General features: G+C 52.4%; 3 protein-coding genes across 14 annotated transcripts in view; 2 read left to right on the top strand and 1 right to left on the bottom strand.

Moving 5' to 3' along the window:
• Positions 1-4,040, top strand: part of ZFPM1 (zinc finger protein, FOG family member 1) — a 33,971-nt gene extending 29,931 nt beyond the window's left edge. For 4 of the 6 annotated variants that reach the window (XM_065848348.2, XM_065848347.2, XM_071814557.1 and 1 more), the window contains exons 7-10: positions 259-483; positions 812-907; positions 1,040-1,189; positions 1,342-4,040. In XM_065848348.2, coding sequence (XP_065704420.1) covers positions 259-483; positions 812-907; positions 1,040-1,189; positions 1,342-3,536 — 2,666 coding nt within the window. In that variant the 3' untranslated portion in view covers positions 3,537-4,040. The remainder of the gene's footprint in view (positions 1-258; positions 484-811; positions 908-1,039; positions 1,190-1,341) is intronic. The other 2 variants (XM_071814556.1, XM_071814555.1) reach the window with 2 other exon arrangements.
• A 1,078-nt stretch (positions 4,041-5,118) lies between these two features.
• On the bottom strand, positions 5,119-7,054 carry CIDEC (cell death inducing DFFA like effector c). Its single transcript, XM_065848352.2, has 5 exons — positions 6,878-7,054; positions 6,570-6,711; positions 6,315-6,464; positions 5,606-5,790; positions 5,119-5,492 (listed from the first exon to the last, which is right to left on the bottom strand). The coding sequence occupies exons 1-5, from the start codon at positions 6,925-6,927 to the stop codon at positions 5,306-5,308; spliced, it is 714 nt and encodes a 237-aa protein (XP_065704424.1). The 5' UTR covers positions 6,928-7,054; the 3' UTR covers positions 5,119-5,305.
• Positions 7,055-8,581: 1,527 nt separating this feature from the next.
• Positions 8,582-21,958, top strand: part of ZC3H18 (zinc finger CCCH-type containing 18) — a 47,663-nt gene continuing 34,286 nt past the window's right edge. For 4 of the 7 annotated variants that reach the window (XM_065848382.2, XM_065848380.2, XM_065848379.2 and 1 more), the window contains exons 1-4: positions 8,727-8,741; positions 9,348-9,431; positions 16,984-17,594; positions 20,860-20,944. In XM_065848382.2, coding sequence (XP_065704454.1) covers positions 16,998-17,594; positions 20,860-20,944 — 682 coding nt within the window. In that variant the 5' untranslated portion in view covers positions 8,727-8,741; positions 9,348-9,431; positions 16,984-16,997. Of the gene's footprint in view, positions 8,742-9,347; positions 9,432-16,983; positions 17,595-20,859; positions 20,945-21,958 lie in introns of all 7 variants that reach the window. The other 3 variants (XM_065848384.2, XM_065848383.2, XM_065848377.2) reach the window with 2 other exon arrangements.

Here is a 21,958-nt window from a genome sequence, read left to right as displayed (position 1 = left end):
TCAAGATCATTGAGTCCAACCATAACCTACCAGTGGCACTACCCCATGTCCCTGAGAACCTCATCTCCATCTGTTCAACCCCTCCAGGGATGGTGACTCCACCACTGCCCTGGGCAGCCTGTTCCAATGCCCCACAGCCCTTTGGGGAAGAAATTGTTCCCGAGATCCAACCTCAGCCTCCCCTGGCACAACTTGAGGCAGTTTCCTCTTGTCCTATCAAGAGGAAATTTGCATGTCCCATCCTTGTCCCCTCTGCAGAAGATGTCTTCCCATGCAAGGACTGCGGGATCTGGTACCGGAGCGAGCGCAACCTGCAAGCCCACCTGATGTACTACTGCGCCAGCCGGCAGAGCGCTGGCTCGCCCGCCCTGGAGGAGAAGCCCAAGGAGACGTACCCCAACGAGCGCGTCTGCCCCTTCCCCCAGTGCAAGAAGAGCTGCCCCAGTGCCAGCTCCCTGGAGATCCACATGCGGAGCCACAGCGGTATGACACGACACGGCATGGCACAATGTGGCATGGCATGGCATGCTGCTGCACTCTGGGGACACCAAGCCACATGCAGGGACCCCAAGAGTGGAGAAGCAGCGGGGCTGCAGCACAGTGACCAGTTAGATGAGGTTCTACCCCAGTTAGGTTACTGGTTTGGGGCTGCTCCCTTTTAAGTCTTCCCCCATGTCCTGTAAAGACAAAAGGAGCATCCTGCTTCCTGCAGCTGGTGCCGCCTTAGCTGGCACAGGCCATGGATTGTCTCTGTGATCCCTGTCCCCCTTCCCTTGGTGCTGAGGTGTCTGCCTGTCTGTCTGTCCTGCAGGAGAGCGGCCGTTTGTCTGCCTGATCTGCCTGTCCGCTTTCACCACGAAAGCCAACTGCGAGCGTCACCTGAAAGTGCACACGGACACCCTGAATGGTGAGTGAGCGCTGCCCAGCGTCCCCATAGGGACACCCCTGTCCCTTCCAGCACAGCCTGGGGATGGGGACCCACTCCCCATGGGTCTCTGCCGGGTGGTGTCCAGCCTGCTCAGCCTCATGTTCCCCACAGGTGTCTGCCACAGCTGTGGCTTCATCTCCACCACGAGGGACATCCTCTATAGCCACCTTGTCACCAACCACATGATCTGCCAGCCAGGCTCCAAGGGAGAGATGTACTCACCAGGGCCAGCCCTGCCCGCTGCCAAACCCCTCACCCCCGGTGGGTACCCAGGCAGGCAACACGTGCCAGCGCCCCACGCACAGCCTGGCATTGCCACCGAGGGCTGTGTCCTCAAATGGCGAGGAGGGAGGTGGGGGACGGGGGAAGCATTGCTGTGCCAGGGGGGTGACCCAGTGCCTCTCTCCCCTCAGCAGGGCTGAACCAGACAAACAACACGTCCCTGCGGAAGGGGAGCCTGCCGGCATTCCTGCCCGAGGGGCTGCCAGCGCTGCCACAGCACGTGGTGCTGCACGGCCCCCTGCCCACCCCACCGCCCGGCCCCGACGCGGTGGCCCCCCCAGCACCACCTGCCTCGCCCCCCAATGCCAGGGCTGGCAAGGTCTCGCCACCCACCCAGCCACAGAACGGGGAAGGACCATCATCATCATCCTCATCCTCATCCAGTGAGCCTGTCCGCATCAAGGAGGAGCCTGCCAGCAGCCCAGCCAGCGAGGCAGAGGTGCCGAAAAGCAGTGGCCCCATGGAGGGGGGTGGCAGCCCCAGCTCCCGGACCTCATCCCCCCGCAGCCTGTCCTCAGCCAAGGTCAAGTCTGAGCTCGCCAGCCCCACACCAGGCTCCAGCCCGGTGCCCAGTGAGCCAGGGATGGGCACGGCTGGTGGTACCGTCTTCCTCCCCCAGTACGTGTTTGGTCACGAAGCCGCGGTGGTGCCGCAGGCATCAGAGATCCTGGCGAAGATGTCAGAGCTGGTGCACAGCCGGCTGAAGCAGGGTCATGGTGGCACCGTGCCACCCACCATCTACACCGGCACCTCGCCGGCGCCCAAGGGTGCCACGTGCTTCGAGTGCGAGATCACCTTCAACAACATCAACAACTACTACGTGCACAAGCGGCTCTACTGTTCCAGCCGGCACCTGGCCGAGGACAGCCCCCCTGGGGTGCGCAAGCTCAAAGCCCCACCCGGGGCACCCAAGGGCGCTCCCACTCCAGGGACGCTGCTGTCCCCCCCAGCGGGTGACAGTCAGGGGACACTGGCAGGAGATGGGGACACCGGCCGGGATGCTACGCCACCAACTGCCCCACCAGAGGTAAAAACAGAGGAGGGAAGCGGCAAAGCGGGGTCTCCTGAAGTGGAGGGGGTGTCGGGACGGTGCAGTGAGGACAGCCAGAGCCCCAGCAGCTCAGCAGGAGACGAGGGGGATGAGGACCCCAGCAAGACGCTGTGTGAGGCATGCAACATCCGCTTCAGCCGCCACGAGACCTACGTGGTACACAAGCGTTTCTACTGTGCCTCCCGCCATGACCCCCCGCTCCGCCGCCCCACTGTCCCCAAAGTCCCCTTCCTCCCCCAACCCCTCCGTACCCGCAAGCGCCGTAAGCTCTACGAGATCCACGGGGCCACTCACCGCCCCGCCGAACCCACACCTGCCCACGAACCGCTGCCAGTCCCCGACCCACCGGGGGCTGCCCCCTCGCCCCACGCCAACCAAGACACCGAGGGTCCCATCGATCTGAGCAAGAAGCCACGGCGCCAGGGTGAACCGGCGCCGGCACCACTGCTGCCCTTGGCCGACTACCACGAGTGCACCGCCTGCCGCATCAGCTTCCACAGCCTCGACTCCTACCTGGCCCACAAGAAGTACCAGTGCCCAGCCACCCCCCTGCAGCCCCGCACCCTCGAGCACCTCCAGAAGATGAAGGGAGCCATGGCTGCCCCCCTCAAGGACCGGCACAGCCCCGGCGAGGGGGACCCCGAAGGCATGCGGGTGAGGGTGGCTCCAGCAGGGAGCCCCGGCGTCCCCTACCCCAGTGCGGACTCACTGCAGCGTCACCCCAAAGGTCCCCTGTCACCCATGGGGACAAAGGGACCTCTCTCTGCTTGTCCCTACTGTCCCCTCAATGGGGCCATCAAGGGCGATCTCCTCGAGCACTTCCGTAACGCCCACGGGCTCTTCATAGCCAAGCCGGCGGTGGCCGGGCAGGGCGTCCCTGACACCCCGGTGCCCGGTGCTGGCAGGACACCCGAACCCCCACTCCCCACCGCGTCACCGCCCCGCCCGCCTGCCCCCCGCCTCCACCGGGACAGTTTCAACAGCAAGGAGGGGCGGGATGGCGGCAGCAGCCCCCATCCCCCCACGTCGCCCCAGCCCCCCACTTCGCCCGGAGCCCCTGAGGGACTACGGGAAGGCGCCCGCAAGCCCCCCACCTCCCCTACCTACACGGACAGGGGGGTGCAGACCCCCCCAACCAAGGCTGTACCCAGCCCCATGCCCAATGGCAACCACAGGTACTGTCGCCTCTGCAACATCAAATTCAGCAGCCTCTCCACCTTCATCGCCCACAAGAAGTATTACTGCTCCTCCCACGCCGCCGAGCACGTCAAGTAAAGCCCCCCCAGCTATCCCTACCACTGCTTGGGGGCTGCAGGGGTGAGAACCGGTGGCTGACACCCTCCCTTGCGGGGGTTGGGGTGATGGAGGATTCCCCCAGGAGGCTTCAGCAGCTGGAGTTGCCTCCGATATCCCCAAATTCTGCCCTAGGTTGGGGATCCCGTGTGTTCCATGTGAGCACAGTGCTGGTGGGGGGGCCGGTCCCCCCCAGCCTCCAGTGCATGCCGAGCCTCACCGGGGTGGATGCTGCAGGGAAACTGAGGCAGAGGGAAGGCGCGTAGCCCTGCCCTGGCTGGGGGACTGTGGGGGGCTCTGTCCCCAGGTCGACACTACAGGGATGGGGAGGGGGCTCAGCGTGTTTTGACCCTAGGCACCCCAAGAAGAGTAGGGGGTGCCCCCCGCCACAGAGTGGAGCCTGTGGGGAGACAGCACTGAATGAGGATGGAGCAACCCTGGGAAGCGTGTGTATAAGTGTGTACAGAAATAAATATGTCTAATAGAGCCAGGCTGCCACCTGCCTGCAGGGGGGATGCTGCGGGGGCTGGAGAGGCCACTGTCACCCCATGGGGGTCAGGGACGGTGGGTATGTGTATGGCAGGGACAGCCTGCAACTAGTGGGGCAGAGCACAGTGTCCCTGTCCCCCCAGTGGCACTCACCTCACCCCAGGTGCCATGGGGCAGTGCAACCAGGCTGCAGGCTGTTAGCTCATTAATTATCAGGCTAATTAAGCCCTCACAGCCACAGGTGGGCCCTGCTGCCCTAAGCCCGGCTCTGGGTTCTACCACATTAGCTGTTCCTGTGCTGGAGCCCCAGTGCCCTCTGGTGAGATGTCCCCAGGTGAGTGTGGCTCCTGTCCCCTGTCACAGGAAGATGTCCCTAAGCACAGCTTCTCTCCCCACATCTCATCCCACTGCAGCACAGGAGGGCACTGAGTTGTCCCCTCCCCACCCTGCTTCACATTTCAAGGACCATTTGAGCTCCCCATTTCCTACTTGGGGACAGCTGCCCCCTAGTTGCCAGCAAGGACCATTTGAGCTCCCCATTTCCTACTTGGGGACAGCTGCCCCCTAGTTGCCAGGTCACTATAACCCAGTGTCACCCCAGGCTGTGTTTTGTTTCCCAGTCTGGTATCCCTGGTGCTGCGGGAGGGTTTGATTCCCCATGGGGTTGTGCAAGGCTGGGGGGTGCAGCAGCTCCCTGTCCACGGGACTGGGGATATCAAGGGCTAAAACACCCCCCCAAAGCTCCCTGACAGCCCTTTGGGTGCCAATGACAGGATCAGGGACATCTGTCATCAGAGCAAGAACATATTTTGTGCCAACTGCCCCAGGGTTTGGGGTGAGGGACCCCCTCTGCACCATCCCCTCCTTATGGCTTGGCAAATGCCAACTCAGCTGCTTGCCAGGTGGGACATGGGGTAACAGAGAGGAGGACAAAAGCCACAGCTCCTTTGGGAGCACTTGCAACAGGTCCCATTGTTGCAGACTCTTGCACCACAGCCCCAGTGTGCCATGTGGGGCAAGTGGCTGAGCCCTCCCCAAACCTCCCCAATGCTGCAGAAAAGAGACGAGCCACAGCTGAAGGCACAGGAGCTTTACTTAAATAAATATATTTACAGAATAATAGATATTACAGAGAACGGCTGGCTAAGGAGAGGCTGTGCTGGGCACTGCAGCTCCCTCCCCCCAGGCATTGACCTAGCAGGGTGCTGGGACCCCCAGGGATGGGGATGGTGACAGAGAAAGGGTGACAGGCCACCTGACCTTCACTGCAGTGTCTTCCTGCGGGGCAGGGGAGGCAGGCTGTGGGGCAGGAGGTTCTGCAGCGCTGGGCTGCTCTCTGCCTCCTTCGGCTCCTCCGTAGCATCCAGGAGCTGCTGCATATAGCAAGAGGTGCCAAGCAGGACGTGGCCAGTGGCCTGCATGGTGAAGAGTGTCCAGCGCAAGGCTTCCCTGGGCAGGGAGGAAGGGGGTGAGCAGCTCTCCTTGCACCCCACAGAGCAGGCCTGGTGCCCCACTGCAGCATCTCCACCCCTCCAAACCATCTCCATTCCCCCAGCACTCACTTCATCAGCCGCTTGGCCCCATAGCAGCGCAGGTCATAGGACATGCTGTAGGTGCCGTAGAGCGTGGCTTTGACATTGAGGCAGCCCAGGTCCCGCGGGTTGGTCTTGTAGAGGTCGAAGGTGACGCAGGCGACATCGATCCTGCGAGGGGGCTTGCGGGACAGGCTGAGCTGGTACCCGGGTGTCTAGGGTGGTGTAGGACCAGGGTTACCCACCTCATCCAGCATCCTGGGTACCACCCAGCCCAGCATCACTGATCATAGAATCACACAATGATTTGGGTTGAAGGGACCTCCAAAGCTCACCCAGTTCCCCCCCTGCCATGAGCAGGGTCATCTTCACCAGCTCAGGTTGCTCAGAGCCCCATCCAGCCTGGCCTGGGATGTTTCCAGGGATGGTTCATCCACCACCTCTCTGGGTGACCTGGGCCAGGCTCTCACCACCCTCAGGGACAGCACTTTCTTCCTCATGTCCAGCCTTAATCTCCCCTCCTTTAGTTTAAAACCATCAACCCTTGCCCCGTCGCAACAGGCCCTAGTGAAAATTCTGTCCACTTCTTTCTTATCAGCCCCTTTTAAGTACAGAAAGACCACAATAAGGTCTCCCCCAAGCCTTCTCTTCTCCACACTGAAGAACCCCAACATGCATAATGCCAGCATGGAATGCATATGGGATAAACCAGGCTCTGCCCCGGCAGGGGTACACCCACCTTGGAGGCAGCCCAGCTCTGCCCCTTGCTCAGGGCCATCAGCACTGTCCCCTCCTCCAGCGTCTCGAAAAAAGCTTCTGTCTCCACCACCGTGCCGTCCTCATCCAGTACCACCGAGACAGGACCTGGGGCCAGCAGCGTGCTCTGAGCCTGCCAAGGTGCTGGGGGTGAGCGGGGCTGGGAGACGGCCAGCCCACCACTCCCCTGGGCGGACAGACAGTCCTGCATCAGACAGACAGACAGCCCCCGGCTCACCTGGCGCAGCAGGTCAGCGAGGCTGTGTGCCATGATGCCCTTGCGCAGGCTGCGGTCCCAGTTGCAGATGCGATAGGGTCGAGGCCGTGGGGTCGGGCTCGACAGCAGCTGCTGGGTCATGGAGGCGCTTGCCGAGACACATCTGGGGGGATGGAGGGATTGGGGTGTCCTGAGACCCACCACCAGCCCCAGGCAGTGCCAGACCCCCCTCCAAGACTCAGAACATTCACTCAGGGAGCCAAGAGATGTCAAAACAGGGAGGGCTCCCACATCGCCCACCCTGGGGACAGTGGCTTCCCAGCACTTACTTGGAGACAGGGGCAGCCAGGCGCAGGCTCAGGGACTTGGCATAATCCATCTCTGCGAGGAGCACGGGCCAGCCTGCCAGGAAGGAAGGATTCAGCCCTGGGCAGAGTGGTCTCTCTAGGAAACCCTGTCCCACCAGCAGCTCAGCGCAGCACTGAGCCAGCGCCCCAGCACCACTGCCTTTACACGGGGGCCGTGCCTGCCCTTTGGCCAGGGCCGGGCTGCTCTGGTGGCCGCCCGAGCAGAGTCTGCTGCCAGCACAGCCCTTGTGCAACTGAGTCAGCGCTGGAGCAAAGGTGAGACACAGAGCTGCACCCCCCACCCCAGCCTTATGGGGGGGCAATAAAGGCCTTGGGGTGCCAGGGGTGCCTATGGGGACGACCCCAACCTTGCTGTTGCAGGGACACATCCAGCCAGGAATCTACCGAGGATCTTACTCCATCTCCCGTTATCATCCCACCCCCCAGTTATCGTTATTATCATCCCTACTTACCTCCACCAAGCAACCAAAACCTCTTCCCTCAGTTAGTCCCACCCCACCTTATATATCGGCCATGCAAAGACTCCGCCCACTCAGCCCCCCGACTCCTGCCTTAGCCAATCTCCTGCTGGCACAAAGGGTGTGGTCAATGCAGGGGAAAGGGCCACCCGTGGGTGATGAAGGAGCATCCCTGGGGCTGTCCCAAGGGAGCCTCCTCCAGCCCAGACCCACCAGCATCTGCTCCTCCCGGCTGCCCCCAGTGACTCTGCTCCCAGCACCCCCCGTGAGCAGCCTCCTGGGCATTTTGCACCTCTGGGACATCTCCCAGGGCTGAATTTGGCCCCAGGTTGGAGACTGGAACAGAACAAGAAGCCCTTGCGCTGAACATGTCCACCTACACATCTGTGCGCCTACATGTAGTGTGTATGTGTACCTGCACATGTCACCTCATGTATACATCCTTCCTCATGTGTACATTGTGTGTGCACCCCTCGTGTGCATGCACCATGCACCCCTCCTCATGTTGCACACACGTGAGGTTGCACTCTGAATCCTGGGGTCAGCTTTGGGTCCCTCAGGACAAGAAAACCCTTAAGGTGCTGGAGTGAGTTGAGAGAAGGGAACAGAGCTGGGAAAGGGGCTGGAGCACAAGTGTGACGGGAGCAGCTGAGGGACCTGGGGGGTTCAGCTGGAGAACAGGAGCTGAGGGGAGACCTTCTGATCTCTGAACTGCCTGAAAGGAGCTTGGAGACAGGGGGGTCGGGCTCTGCTCCCAAGGGACAAGCGCCAGGACCAGAGGAAACGGCCGCAAGTTGCACCAGGGGAAGTTGAGGTTGGATGTGGGGAACAATTTCTTCCCCAAAGGGCTGTCAGGCATTGGAACAGGCTGCCCAGGGCAGTGGTGGAGTCACCATCCCTGGAGAGGTTGAAGAGACATGGAGATGAGGTTCTCAGGGACATGGGGTAGTGCTAGATTTAGGTTATGGTTGGACTCGATGATCTTGAGGGTCTCTTCCAACCAAAACGAGTGTACGATTCTCTGTGCCCCACCACGTGTGCGCACACATCTGTATGCGTCCTGCACATCTGTCCACACCCGCTCCCCAGCGGACGCGCGGCCCCTTTAAGGCACGGCCAAGGAGGTGGCGCGCGTTCGCGCGCGCGCTCGGGAAAGGGAGCGGCGAGCGGAGCGCGCCCTCCCCACCCCCTGGCGTGAGCGCCGTCGCGCCTGGATGACGTCACGCCATGGCCGCCCTGCGCCGCCGCGAGTGAAGGCTCCGTCCCGCGCCGCCGCCGCCGCCGCTTCGTCCCCGAGCCGGGTCTCTCCCCGGCCCGCCCCGCTCCGCCCGTCGCCCCAGCCCGGCCCGTCGCGCCCGTCCGCCCAGGTGTGCTGCTGCCTGCACGGCTGCGCTCAACGGGCACCGGCTGCGGCCTAGTGCCGGGGAGGTGGGGCGGGCCTGGACGCCGGCGGAGCCGGGGGGAGCGGCCGTGGAGGGGGGAGGCGGCATCAGTTGGGGGCGACCCCGGCGGGGGGTGCTGGGGAGCGGGGGGACCCCCGGGGTGGGGGATTGGGAAAGAAGGGACGGCTCTCGCTGGGAACGGATGGGGCGGTTTGGGAAGGGGGGTCTGGGGAGGGAAGCGCTAGTTGGAGGCGATGGGGGAGTAGCCCCAGTTTGGAGCGGGGGCTGCGGGGGGGACAGTACGGGGAAGGGGATAAGATGGGGACCGGCGGTGCTTGCGGTGGAGAGTCCTTAGTTTGTGGGGGGATTTGGGGAGAGGGTTTGGTGGGAATGCAGCTTTATTTGGGGGGGGGGGGAGGGGCAGCTGCAGTGAGATGGGGCAGAAGGGAGGAAGGAGGCAGTACCAACTTGGATAGGAGTTTGAGTTTTGGGCGGGTGCTATGGAAGGGGGTAGTTTCAGTTGGGGAGGGCAACACAGGGGCTGGTGGGACCGCAGGGCTGTGGGTGGCTCTGACCGTCCTCCCTCCCCAGGCAGGTGGGAACAGGGAAAGCCCCACCAGCCCTGGCCTGGGGGGCCCAGCAGCAGCAGCTCAGCCTGGCAGGAGGCCCTGGGAGGTAAGGGAGCTGGGTGGGTGGGTGGGGTGTGAGGAACCCACAGCGGCACCGGCTGCATCAGGGGGGTGTCCATCCTGTGATGGGAACATCTCATCCCTATGATGGGTGGGTGCGTCACCCGCATAACACTGGTTTGTGTTGGCCGCCCAGCGCAGATGGTTTAAATTCCCTCTGTGAATTGTCTCGGCGGGGTTGTTTCTTCTCAGAGCTGCCCTTTCAACATCCACGCCAAGAATATTTTCTTTTGCTGCTGTTGGTAACTCAGCTTTGCTGAAGCAACTGGTCGTAGTTGCTTTGACTGTAGCAAGAGCAATACTTCCGAAGTGTGAGTTCTTTCTCTTTGCCTTCCTAAGGTTGGCCTAGATTAAAGAAAAAGGCTGCAGTGTAATCACGACAACTCCTGCAAGACATCTGATCCAATGTTCTGAGCAAAATTAGGTTCTTGATTGTGATTATTCATGAATCCTACAGAATACAGGGACAATCGGTCTTGTTTTCTGTCATGGGACTGAGGTGCCAATAATTCCAAATTAGCATTTGCCAGCAGAGAGCTGCAGGAAGAGCCGTGTGTGCTTCAGCAGTAGGAAAATCAGGTGTGCTATGAAAACAAACTCCAGCTGCTTATGACGCCGTTTCTCTTTGAGTTTTGGCCCCAGAGTTTGCCTGACAGCAGTGAGTAGCACCAGCGTATCCACTTGGCGTGAATGTTCTGGATTGGAGCTCTCTGAGCTCTTCTTTAAAACTCAGCTGGCTGGAAGTGGCTGTCACTGGGCAATTCTCTTCAGTTAACTCTGAAAGGTGGCTCAGTTTTCTGTGCTAAAAGCTTCCCTGACAGCTTCCTCGTAATTGAACTTTGCTGTGCATTTTCAAAGTCAGTGCTTCTCTGAGGATGGCAGATAAGTCTGTATTTAGTTAACTAACCCTGTTAACGACCATAGTTTCATTCAAAGTAAAGGAGTGGGGGCTTTGCTTTTTTTCTACGCATCTTTTCGGTTTTACATGATGCTCCTGGATCAAAAGTAATTTTATTTCTTTCACCTATTGTCACAACTCTTCCGTGTTTTTTCCCCCATTGTAGTTCCTGTCTATTGCTTCTGTTTTCCAGTTCTTTTTCTGTTTTCCAATCTTTTTGTGGTTTGTTTCTCTTCTCACCTGTCCTGTCAGCACTATTTCCTGAACTCACCTGTTATTCTTCTTCACCTGTACTCATGTTCGAGAACTTTTCTGTTCTGCATTAACTTGTGCTTTTTGTGTCTCTAATGGAAATGCTTTGATTTTGCGTCAAGCTGTTTGGCTGTTAGAAAGGAGAAAAACCACTTTCTGCTATCTCAAAGATTTCTGCCTGAAAAACAGATGTTCTGAGCTTCCTTGCTTGGCCTCTGCCCTGTGCTCTGTCCCATGGACACCCTAGAAGCTCTGACGTGGGGCTACACAAGTTGGGTTTGAGTTTGGTTCTTGCCATCTGTCTGACAATTTGTAGCATTTCAAGATTGAAGCTCCTGTTTTCTATTTGGTACTAGGCGCCTTCCTGCTACTAGAGGTGCTGGAACGGTTCAAGCTGTCATTTCCCATACTGTATCCAAGGCGTTTTCCTTGTTCCCTCAGAAAAAGCTTTTGTGGCACCATATAGAGGTTCAGCCATGGAGGGGAGAGTAATTTAATGAATGGAAATAATGCTTGACTGGAGTATTTTCTCCTCAGTGTCTGTTTCAAATCCCATCTTAACTCGCAGCTTATCCTGTAGATGCTGTAGTCAGTTAGATTAAGCTGCCATCCTGAGCTAGTCCTTTCCAGACTAGTTCCGGCTCATCTGCTGCCAAGACACTGCCTGAAGCAGCAAGTCAGTTGTGCACAAAACTTAACTTTTTTTGCTTAATTAAAGATGTTGCTTAAACTTATCCTGAATTCTAGTTGAAAACAGCACAGCACAGAGCAACAAGGAACAGATTTGAGCCTCCTGGCAGCAAGAAGCGCTGTCGAGAGCCACAGATCCAGAATCAGCATCTGTGAAACGCTGCTCTGCCCTAGTGTCTGAGGTGACCATGGACTAAAACTAGAAAAATTTCTTCCTTTTGATGCTGCAAGTTTAACAGAGAGTAGAAGTTGAGCTTCATCTTGAAAACAGCCCTGCTGCTAAGAATTCCAGTACTCTGACTCGTCTGCCTCTTGCCTTGGGCAAATCACCTCACAAAAGTGTAAGGTTGAAAATATTATTTAAAGTGTATCCTGGGGTCACCTGCCAATATTGAAGTTGAGTTTTAGAAAGCAACTTGTGTAGCAAAGGGCTTTTTTCTTACTCCCTGTAGTACTGTGTCAAGGCTGCTTTGGAAAAAATACAATGTGGCTGAAGCAGATGAATTTAAATTTCCCTGACAGCTCCTCGAGGTGCAGTGCCTTTTTACCTGTGTGTGAGCTGGGGCGAAGCTGTGTCGTTTTAAATGTTTTCTAGTAATTTCTGAGGCTTAAATGGGAACAGAGACCAAGATAAACCGCTTCATTATTTATTGTATCCAAGTCAAAGGATAATTTTGGTTGGAAGAGACTCTTAAGATCATCAAGTCCAACCATCAACCCACCCCTGGCACTACCACATGTCCCTGAGAACCTCATCTCTGTCTGTTCAACCCCTCCAGGGATGGTGACTCCACCACTGCCCTGGGCAGCCTGTTCCAATGCCCGACAGCCCTTTGGGGAAGAAATTGTTCCCAAGATCCAATATTGTCTCAAATCCTGCTGTCCTGCAGCACTGGCAGGGACACTGTGAGCCAACAGGGACTGGCTGCGGACATGAGGACCCAAAAGGAGCAGCTGGAGCAAAAAATCTTGCTTGACCCAACTGTTTTCTGTGTGGACAGCAGGTGCCATCTGGCTCACCTCTGCAAGGGTGGCCTGTGCTTGCTGCACGTGGCATGACTGGGAAGCTGAGCTGCCAAATCCTCGATTTCTTATTAAGAACATATGAGATGCTTTTCAGGGGTGTTCAGCTCAATGGGGCATGCACAGGTGCTTCTAGAGACACTAAAAACCACATTTTTGGCTGCAAGTGCACCCTATTATTGCATTTTTTCCATGGCCTCTCGAAGGCTGTACCAGCTGCTTCAGCCTGGCAAAGTGAAAGTTTTGTAAGTCTCATCTGAAAGGCTTAGCGACCTGTTCTGAACCTGCTTCAGACACACAGAAAATGGAAATTCAGTGCACTTTGAGCAAATTAAGTCAGTTTTGTCACAGAAGGGGTTGTGAGCTCTGACCAAAGTTGGCTTTGCCTGAGCTGCCTGTAGTTTTAAAGACACCTCTAAAGATAAAACGCTGCTAAATGAGAAGTATTATTATATACCTGGTTCTTGCCCCATCATCCTAAGCTAGAAGTCAAACAATCTTACCTATAGGGTAGAAGTTAATTTTTGGCTTTTATAACCGGTTGTGAAGACAGTAGGAAACTGGCTTGGTTTTAAGGCACAAAAATTCCAAGCTTATGATGAGGGATGAAACCTGTGGATTTCTGCTCTACCACTTACGTCAGTATTGCTTAATTTTAAATACTTCCATGTAATTTTTCTCAGATTTTTCTAGTATTTGCCTGTTTGTTTAGCTCTAGGAGAGTGGAAAGCAAAAAAACCCAAATAAATAAAAGTCCAAACACCCCCCTCCAAAAAAACTCCAAAACAAACCAACCTTGCAAGATTTGAGGGATTTTTAATAAACTGATTTATGGATTATTCTGAGACAACACTTGGGACGTGCACTTTAAACTGGAGTTAAATTTGCTACTATGCAAAGAATAAGTCAATTGGAGCTTGAAAGGAAGTTTGAGTGGCTGTAACAAGCACTCCAGCACTTCACAAGAATCTTTCTTTGGTACTCTTGCCTTACATAATATTCAATTATTTCTTTTTTTCTACAAATGAGTGACTACAAGCAGTTCCACCTAGCTGGGTGACAGGCGTTCTCCCATATCAGATGGTGCTTCTGCAATGTTGCTGTCACCCAGAAGCTGGTTTTGCGATTCTACACGTGCTGTTGCGCATAAGATTGAACCAAAAATCATTGGTTTAGGGGTATTTTTTCTTTTCTGCTGGTGGACTTGGAGCAACAGCCCTTGGAGACTGGCTGAGCCGTGGCTCTCACTGAAATTGGTGTATATAGGAGCTATATGTGTTTTCTGTGTGTTGCTTCCCTGCCTGTGCAGGTGGAGGCACTGGGGAGAATGTGGGGCCCATCACCAAAACTTGCTGTTTCTTGAATCCAGGGAAATACACACCAAAACCAGACTACTTGGATTATTTTTTTTCACTTGGGCTGTTATTTATTGTGTTTCTTATCATTGCTGCTGATGGAAATTAATAGGAAATTATTGTAACTGAGGGATGCGCTGGAGTTTTATAACAGCATTAATAGCTGCCAGCAGAGGTGAATGTTTTACACTTATCACCTCAGCTGGTGGTGAGAATGATTCATCCTTGTTTTCCCCCATCCCTCAGAAGGTCTTGGTGTTGAATACAGGGGGGCACTGAGTTCACTCAAACGCTTTTTCTTTGCTGCTTATTTGCAAGAAATCGGGAAACAAATTTCCTGACTACATCTGCACTTGACAGCTCTTCTGTTTCTGCTGCCTCTGGAGTCTGACCCTCCAGAGCTAACGTGCCGAGTTGTTCTATGTGCATGCTAAGTGTAACTTCTCAGGCACTTAGGCAATTAAAATTGCTGCCATAAAATCGCTCATAAAGCCAGTAACAATTTGTGCAAGCATTCATGACCTCAACATCAACCTTTACAGGCTCAGTAAGAATATGATTTGTTTGAGATTACATCTGATTTAACTACCCAGAGCCGCTGTCACCAGGAGGCGATTGCTGTATTTTAATTTGGCTTTTAACTTTTCAGTAGAATCAGAACTTGGCTTGTGAGCAAGCACCAGCTTCTTCACATGTGCAGAAAAACAAGAGCAGCCATTTGGGAGCTCTGAATGTGACTGTTCTGCTGCCTGGGGCCCTGTTGAATGTTTAGATCATCCTTGTGTTTATCAATTAACAAATATCTTTGAAGACTTGAAGTAGAGCACATGTGTTAGGTACAAACATAGACTTGTACCGCTTCTGGGAGTGTATTTCATTTTATGTTATTTTGCATGTCCTTCTCTGCAGACCTCTTGTAGTATAACGAGTAGCATTTTCTTGAGTGTGACTTTCTTCAGGAGAGTTTGCTGCAAACACCAGCTAATAATGTCTTCACTAGGCAAGAGATGTTATCGTGGTGATGATGGTTCATCTGGCAGTGTACAAGAAATAAATAAAACAGCCCTGATCCTGGAAAGCTGATGAAGGAGGAGATGAGTAGCACAAGTAACCAAGTTCTCGTGCCTTCCTGATTCCAGGCACACATAGAAGAGATGCTGCACATTCCCCGCGCTTCCCCTCCTGCCGAATTTCAGCACCGAGATCTCTGATTCTCTCATTTCCAAAATATTTAGGGGTTTGGATGCTACCAAGGCTCAGATTTGCTTGGATGGCGTTGCCAGCGCATGGCTGAGTGCTGTGGCTTGGGGTGTCTGCCCCTGGCTGGTCTTGCTCTTTGATGGCAGGTGAGAAGCTTTATGATGCAGAATCAGTCGGAGGAGCCCAGCAGAGAAAAGCGACGGGCTGGGTCAGGGAAAGGTTGAGTAACACAGAGCTGCCTACTGGTAATAACTTTTATTTCAGACAGGATTACTGGATGTGTTTAAAGGAGCTACTGGAGTCCTGTACCTGTAGCATTTCTGCTCAAAGGGTTACAGACGCTTGGGGACAGACTTTTTAGAAAGGTGTGTTATGACAGGACAAGGGGCAATGGTTTTAAACTAGAGGAGGGAGATTCAGGCCAGATGTGAGGATGAAATTGTTGCTCCTGAGGGTGGTGAGAGCCTGGCCCAGGTTCCCAGAGAGGTGGTGGATGAACCATCCCTGGAGACATCCCAGGCCAGGCTGGACGGGGCTCTGAGCAACCTGAGCTGGTGAAGATGTCCCTGCTCATGGCAGGGGTGGCACGGTGGGAGCTGGGAACGTCCCTTCAACACAAACTATTCTATGATTCTTAAAAATAACAGGTAAAAATCTGGTGACTTATGCCATGTTGTTGTTGCACCAGCAGGAAATGTGCTTGCTGGGAACAGCCAAAGTCAAACATGTATTCAGATGAAGAAGTCCTGTTGGTTTGTAACCTTGTGACTTTTCTTTAGCCCTTAATATGCTTCTGAAAGCCTTGGGTTTGTCTTTAGCTTTTCATTTCTGTGTGATGGCTGCCCAGGCCCGTTCCTGTACAGACCTTTGGGATGGAGGAGGAGGTGACACATTGAAATGGTGAATTTAGTCCCCTGGAAAGGGGGATGCTGATACCTCCAAACTGTTCCACCAGTATTAATACAACTAGAGAACTACTGTGGCTCTTTTTATCTCTCTGAGCATTGGCTGGTGCTGGAAAGCCTACCGAGGCACCTTTCTCAGCTTGGGTTCTTCTGTGCACCGTTGGTTATTGCTGAGGGGGCTGAGGAAGGAGTCCCATCGTTGTTTATAAGGCTAAGTACGTGTTACAGCAAGAGGCCATGGTTGGAGGGTAAGAGTTTTTAATCACCAAGAGCTTTTGTCTCAATGTGAGCCAGTAATCGTCCTAGTAAGAGACAGCTCAGCTACTTCCTTGGGTCACACAGTTCTCCTGTCATTCACGGGGTTTTTGTTTTCTGGTGTAAAATAAATAGATATATGGGTGCTTTTTTTTTCTTTTCCCCTTTCTGTTGAGTTTATTATGCTCATTCTAAGCAGACATCTAATTTTTAACTTATTCATACCAGCACGTATTCATACTGAACTTCTAGCAAGTGCATGATGTAGACAATTATCATCTGCTTCTTTGAAGGAATTTTGAATCTTTGCTTTATAAAGCAGGTGGCAATTAGATGGCAATACATGTGCTGCCTAAATTAAACCTGATTAGAAATCCAGGAGTTTTCATGACTGCGTACTGTCCTTGCTTTTGTGTCTATTCCTGGAGCCGTCTGATAAATGCTGTAAATAACAGGCTGTTTTTCCAGCATCGCTGTAAGTTGTGTTCCTGTCCCTCTTTGGGAGTCTGCGCAATTTGCGGTGCCATGTGCTTATAGTTCAAAATACACCTGGAAATCTGACCCTGCATTTGGAGGCTCATTATCCTGCTCACAGAAGAAATGTGGGTCGTGCCTGGGGAGAGGAGGCAACCTTGGCATTTCTGGTGCTGGTTTGGTGGGAGAGCTTGTGCAGCCTCATCTGGTAGAGCTTGTAGATGAAATCCCGACCTCACACTCCTTCATTGTGCATGAAGGGTGGCACGGTCTTATCTAGTCTGGGACAGTATTGTAATCAATTTTTTATGTGCAGTTTAAACTCTGTTTCCTTCTTGAAGATACTGTGATAAACCCTGTTCATGAATTCAAGCAACCTTTCATTTTTCAGGGAGTAGAGCACAAGAGTACAAATTCAGCAAGGTGAGCCTTTCTTGATTTCCCAGCTTGTTTCCCATAACAAGTGTTATTTTCTACCCTGTGCAGACTACTGGGTACTGATGGACGTTTCCGACAGCCCTGAGCGAAACCCCTGCTCTCCTGACGAAGAGGACCAGCAGCTTTCTGATGATGAAGTCCTGAAGGAGAGCGGTTCAGACCGGGACCTTGATGGAGATGGTGGGCAAGGCAGCGTCCTGGGAGAGGAGGAGGAGGAGGCGGCAGCCAGGGGACGACTGAGTCACGGCGAAGAGGAAAACCACTCGGATGAAGAAGATCGCTTGAGCGAAACCAAGTCTCAGGAGTCTGACAACAACGAGCAGAGTGGGGAGCTGAAGAGCCCTCCGCCTCGCAAAGGAGAGGAGGAAGACCGGACAAATGACCTAGGCGACGAAGCGTCCTCTGTCACCCGTGAACTAGATGAGCATGAATTGGACTATGATGAGGAAGTTCCTGATGAGACAAGTGCTGCTGCTGCAGAGGAGGATGGTGAGAAAGCTGCTGGTGAGGATGATGAGGAAGAGGATAAAGGAGATGATGCCCATGAAGATGAGAAAAAATCCAGCAGTAAAAGTGATGACGAAAAGGATGGCCAGGACCCTCTCAAGGAGAAGAAGAAAGAAGAAGATGATGGAGAGATTGATGATGGAGAGATCGATGTAAGTAAGAGCTGGTCCGAGGTGGACACGGTCCTGCAGGGAGAGATATGTCCTCATGTTTCAGAACTGTTTGGCTCTTAGGCTGCCGTGACTGCCTTCTTTGGTGTGAATATCTGTGTTAGCTGTGTCCCCAGTGTGCAAGTAACACACTTTTTCCTTGCAGGTAAGACCATATGATGTACCAGGTCCTAAATGCAGTGGCTAGGATGTAGAAACTATTCTGCCTCATCTTTCAGAGGATGTTTGAATTATGCTGGCAGCACGTAACTTGGCCATGGGTGACATTCATAAGCTGTCTCGCCAATTTATGTTGAGAAGCTGGTGCTGTAGTGGCTGCTGTGTGCTGGAGGCATCAGGTGTGTGTGGGAACCTCATGGCCCTGAGCTCATTGTTGGGCTCTGGCAGTATCTGGGCATGTGGAAGAGGAATGGAGGATGCTGAGCTTTCTGGAAAGCCCCTTCGTTATTGCATCCGAGTCTCAGAATCATAGAATAATTTTGGTCGGAAGAGACCCTTAAGATTGAATCCAGCCATAACCTAAATCTAGCACTACCCCATGTCCCTGAGAACCTCATCTCCACATCTGTTCAACCTCTCCAGGGATGGTGACTCCACCACTGCCCTGGGCAGCCTGTTCCAATGCCCCACAGCCCTTTGGGGAAGAAATTGTTCCCCAGATCCAACCTCAACCTCTCCTGGTGCAACTTGCAGCCGTTTCCTCTGGTCCTGGTGCTTGTTCCTTGGGAGCAGAGCCCAACCCCCCTGGCTCCAAGCTCCTTTCAGGCAGTTCAGAGATCAGAAGGTCTCCCCTCAGCTCCTGTTCTCCAGCTGAACCCCCCAGGTCCCTCAGCTGCTCCCATCACACTTGTGCTCCAGCCCCTTCCCCAGCTCTGTTCCCTTCTCTGAATTTCCACCAGCAATGTAGAAAAATCAAAAACTGATTTTAAGTACATTAATGATTAGGGCAAATAGCACTATTTGTCCATGTTTGTCACCTGTAGCACTGCAGTACACAGTTGTATTTAATATAGCTTAATAGCTTAGACAGTCACCCTCTTACAGGCAGAACAGGACAAAGCAATTCTGGCAGTAGCCTAGAAACCTTCCTGTAGGTTCCTGCTCTGGCAGACACCTTGCTTGAATCCAAATAGTGTTTATAGTATATTGTGTATTTTTTACTCTAGTGGTACATTGGCAAGTCTTATTGCTAAAAATATCATGCCTGTTCTCACAGGTAATTTTGTTAAACATGTTTTCTGGAAGTTTTGCATATTTCTGATTCAGTTCGAAGGAATTCCAGTGTGTTGTGGAGTGTCCAGGCAGGGGGAAAAAAATTCCTGGAGTCCTGACTCTGTGCCTGCCTCTTGATTAAAATATGAATGCTTTCCTTTAGAGGCTGAGGCATTCTTGGGAGCGCTCTCCTTACAAAGCACAAGATGAATCTGTATTCTGGTTTTCATACATTAACTCATAACAGGGTTCCCAGCTGCCTGATTCCAAGGAGACCTCACAGAAATAAATACTTTGCCTTTTGTTCAAGTACAACATTTGCAAAGACTTCACACGGTTCTTTTGAAAGCAGCAGAGCTGGGATGGTTATACCATTCACACATTGTTGAATGCGGTCCCAGTGCTGGGGGAAACTGTTAAATCTCTGCGTTTATTCTGCTTTCAGACTTCTGTCGTGAAGGGAGGGGAATATTAAAGCAAATTTTAATTTGAATATATGCATAGTCTTTTTTGTTGTTGTTCAGGAGAGTTCCCCTTGTGTTGCCCTCAGAGGAATGCAGCAGAAGAGGCTGTTAACCCACCTCTTTGTCAATCTTTTGTTTATCTACAGCCAAATTATGTTTTTTCCTCCTTTCCAGCTGTTACATTGATCAAAGTACATAACTTTTCTCACCTTTCCATGTAGACAACTGCTGGCGCTGCCGCAGGCCAGGACGGCGATCACCAGCTGCTCACTCTTCAAATGCCTTTTATACACTAAAAACTTCTCTGCTGATGAAATGGAGACAGAGCGAGGGTGCTTTTTAGGATAATTAACTGATTTCCTTGCCAGATACCTCTGACAACTCTCTGGTCATGTACACCTTTGCCTTCTGTGCTGCCACCTCTTTTTAGCTCCTTTTGACTTCTCTGGCTTCATTAGGCTGCACCTGAAAAGGCTTCTTGGGTATTTTTGTTTGGTTTTGCTTTATTTTTTGGTTATGTTGTTTGGGGTTGTTTTGGCTTTAGTTTTGTGTCAGTTTTGTTGTGTACGTGTGTTTCTCTTGTTTTGTTTGTTTGTTTTTGCCCAGAGAACAAAGGCAAAGGCTGATGCTTCAAAGTTTCAACAACTTTCTTCTGGAGGCGTTTCACGACTCTTATTTCGCACTCCTTCCCTGTGGTTCTTAATCTGCAAAGCAACCTCCATCTCCCAGAATTTTTTCCTGGGGATAACGTAGTTTTCTTAGAGCTGCTACACAACTCCAGTGTGGAGCTGAGGAGTGGATGGGAAGGTACCAGGTTGTTGCCAGAAAGGACTGGAAGAAATATCTGACTTTTTTTTCCCCCAGAAAGTTTGTGTGTGAGGTTGTCACTCAGCGCTGTGGGGAAGCGTTTTATAATAAGTTATTGCAATAGCAGTCGTCCTTCAGAACTTGCTGTGTGATGTCTGGGTTGGGTTATTGTGTTAATGCAGGAATGCTGCTATGTATTTTAAATCAAGGAACGGGAGGAGCTGGCCTGAGCTAAACAGGGGTGACGTGAGACAGGGGACAGTCGGTTTGGAGGCTCTGGGGGCGGTGGCATCGCCCCACGCCAGCACCCACGGGCAGGAAAGGTAACACGATTCAGCTCGTTTGCCTCGAAAGAGCGTGAAGGTGCCTCTACTTAGCACTTGCTGTCAGTTAAAAATGCACAACCAGCCTTGTTCAGCAGAGGTGTAAGAACTTAATCCACTGTACTGTTGATATTGAGCCTTTGAGGATTTATCAGGTAAAATGATGCAGCTAAAAGCCCTGGTCTGTGATGGCACTGAGGTGTCCGTAATGCCTGGAGGGTTTTGAAGCCGCCTTTGAAATGCCAAAGTTGATGCATCTTCCTGTTTGTAGCGGCAAGTCGCGAAGATGCCGTGGGGTATTTATTGTAAGTTTATATTGTTTTTCTCTTGTGTTTTGCTCCAGGGTGTGTTTTCAGTGACTGATATTTGACCATATTGTGAAATGTCAGGTCGCTGCAGAAAATGCAGCATGTGACATGTCGGCTTGTGTGTCTGTTCCAGGATGATGACTTGGAGGAAGGAGAAGTGAAAGACCCCAACGACAGAAAAGTGAGACCACGTCCCACCTGCCGCTTCTTCATGAAGGGTAATGACACTCTGTAATGGTGGGAGAAAAGCAAAGATGCTGTCGTTTTTCTTGTTTGGTTTTGTACCTGTTAAGCTGCTGTCTAGATGATAAACCGATCCTCAGGCATCCTCAGTGTCACCTTTCCTTCCTTGGTGGCCAGATGCTGAATTTACATAGTGCCAATGAGCAAAAATTGCTTTGCTTAGTCTTAGTCGGTTGAGCCCAGTAGAAGCAAATTAAGGAAAACTTGCTAGCGTTTTTAGAACAGCATGGAATAAAACTGCTTGGGCTATTGCATAGAGATTAATCTGTGGAAAACAAAAATGGTGAATACTCGTTATTTCTTATCAAGCTCATGTGTTGCTAAAACAACTTGTTGGAAAAAGTTCTCCTATTCTTACCTCCATCATCAGAGTGGTTCCAAAGAATGTTTATTGATATGGTGATGGGCACTTCATATATAAAAATATAAATAAATAAATATGTAAATATATAAAAATATATTTGTATATTATATGTATATAAAATATATTTATATATTTATTTATACTACATTTTTATATTTATATGTAAAATTATATATATATATATATATATCTCCTATATCTGTCGTACTTCCCCAGTTATTAAAAGGCATTGAATGAAATTTTAAAATTGAAAATAGGGCTAGAAATACTGTTTCTCTATAAGAAATATTATTGTGAAATCATGTCGGCATCTGCCAAGCTGCTGCAGCCCCTGCGAACGTGTCTGTTGAGCAGGTTCCTTCATTGCCAGCACAGTCCTGTCAGGTGTTGACAACTCAAGTAGAGCTGTTTTCACAAGGAACCCAGAAACCTGCTCGAGGGATGACATTGACCCTGACGGGTGAGATGTGCTGGTGGCCAGGACTCTCCCTGGGCGGAGGAAGCGGTCAGCTGGAATACAAAATAATCCTTGTGTAAATAAAAGCTTTTTCCTCAAGCCAGAAGATCCTCACCGTGTCAGATACCACGTTTCTGAAGTAGGATTGGACCTGTCAGCCTCAGTTGG

The sequence above is a fragment of the Patagioenas fasciata genome, chromosome 13, assembly GCF_037038585.1.
Source record: "Patagioenas fasciata isolate bPatFas1 chromosome 13, bPatFas1.hap1, whole genome shotgun sequence".
In the NCBI taxonomy this organism is placed as follows: Eukaryota; Metazoa; Chordata; class Aves; order Columbiformes; family Columbidae; genus Patagioenas; species Patagioenas fasciata.
The sequence above is the reverse complement of the archived record's forward strand: the minus strand, read 5'-3'. Positions and strand labels throughout refer to the sequence as shown.

Coding starts and splice junctions, on each gene's coding strand:
- CIDEC (XM_065848352.2), bottom strand. CDS start 6,927: ATGGATTATGCCAAGTCCCTGAGCCTGCGCCTGGCTGCCCCTGTCTCC. Junction 6,465..6,569: donor TCGCTGACCTGCTGCGCCAG/GTGAGCCGGGGG, acceptor GCACCTTGGCAG/GCTCAGAGCACGCTGCTGGC. Junction 5,791..6,314: donor AGAGCTGGGCTGCCTCCAAG/GTGGGTGTACCC, acceptor ACACCACCCTAG/ACACCCGGGTACCAGCTCAG.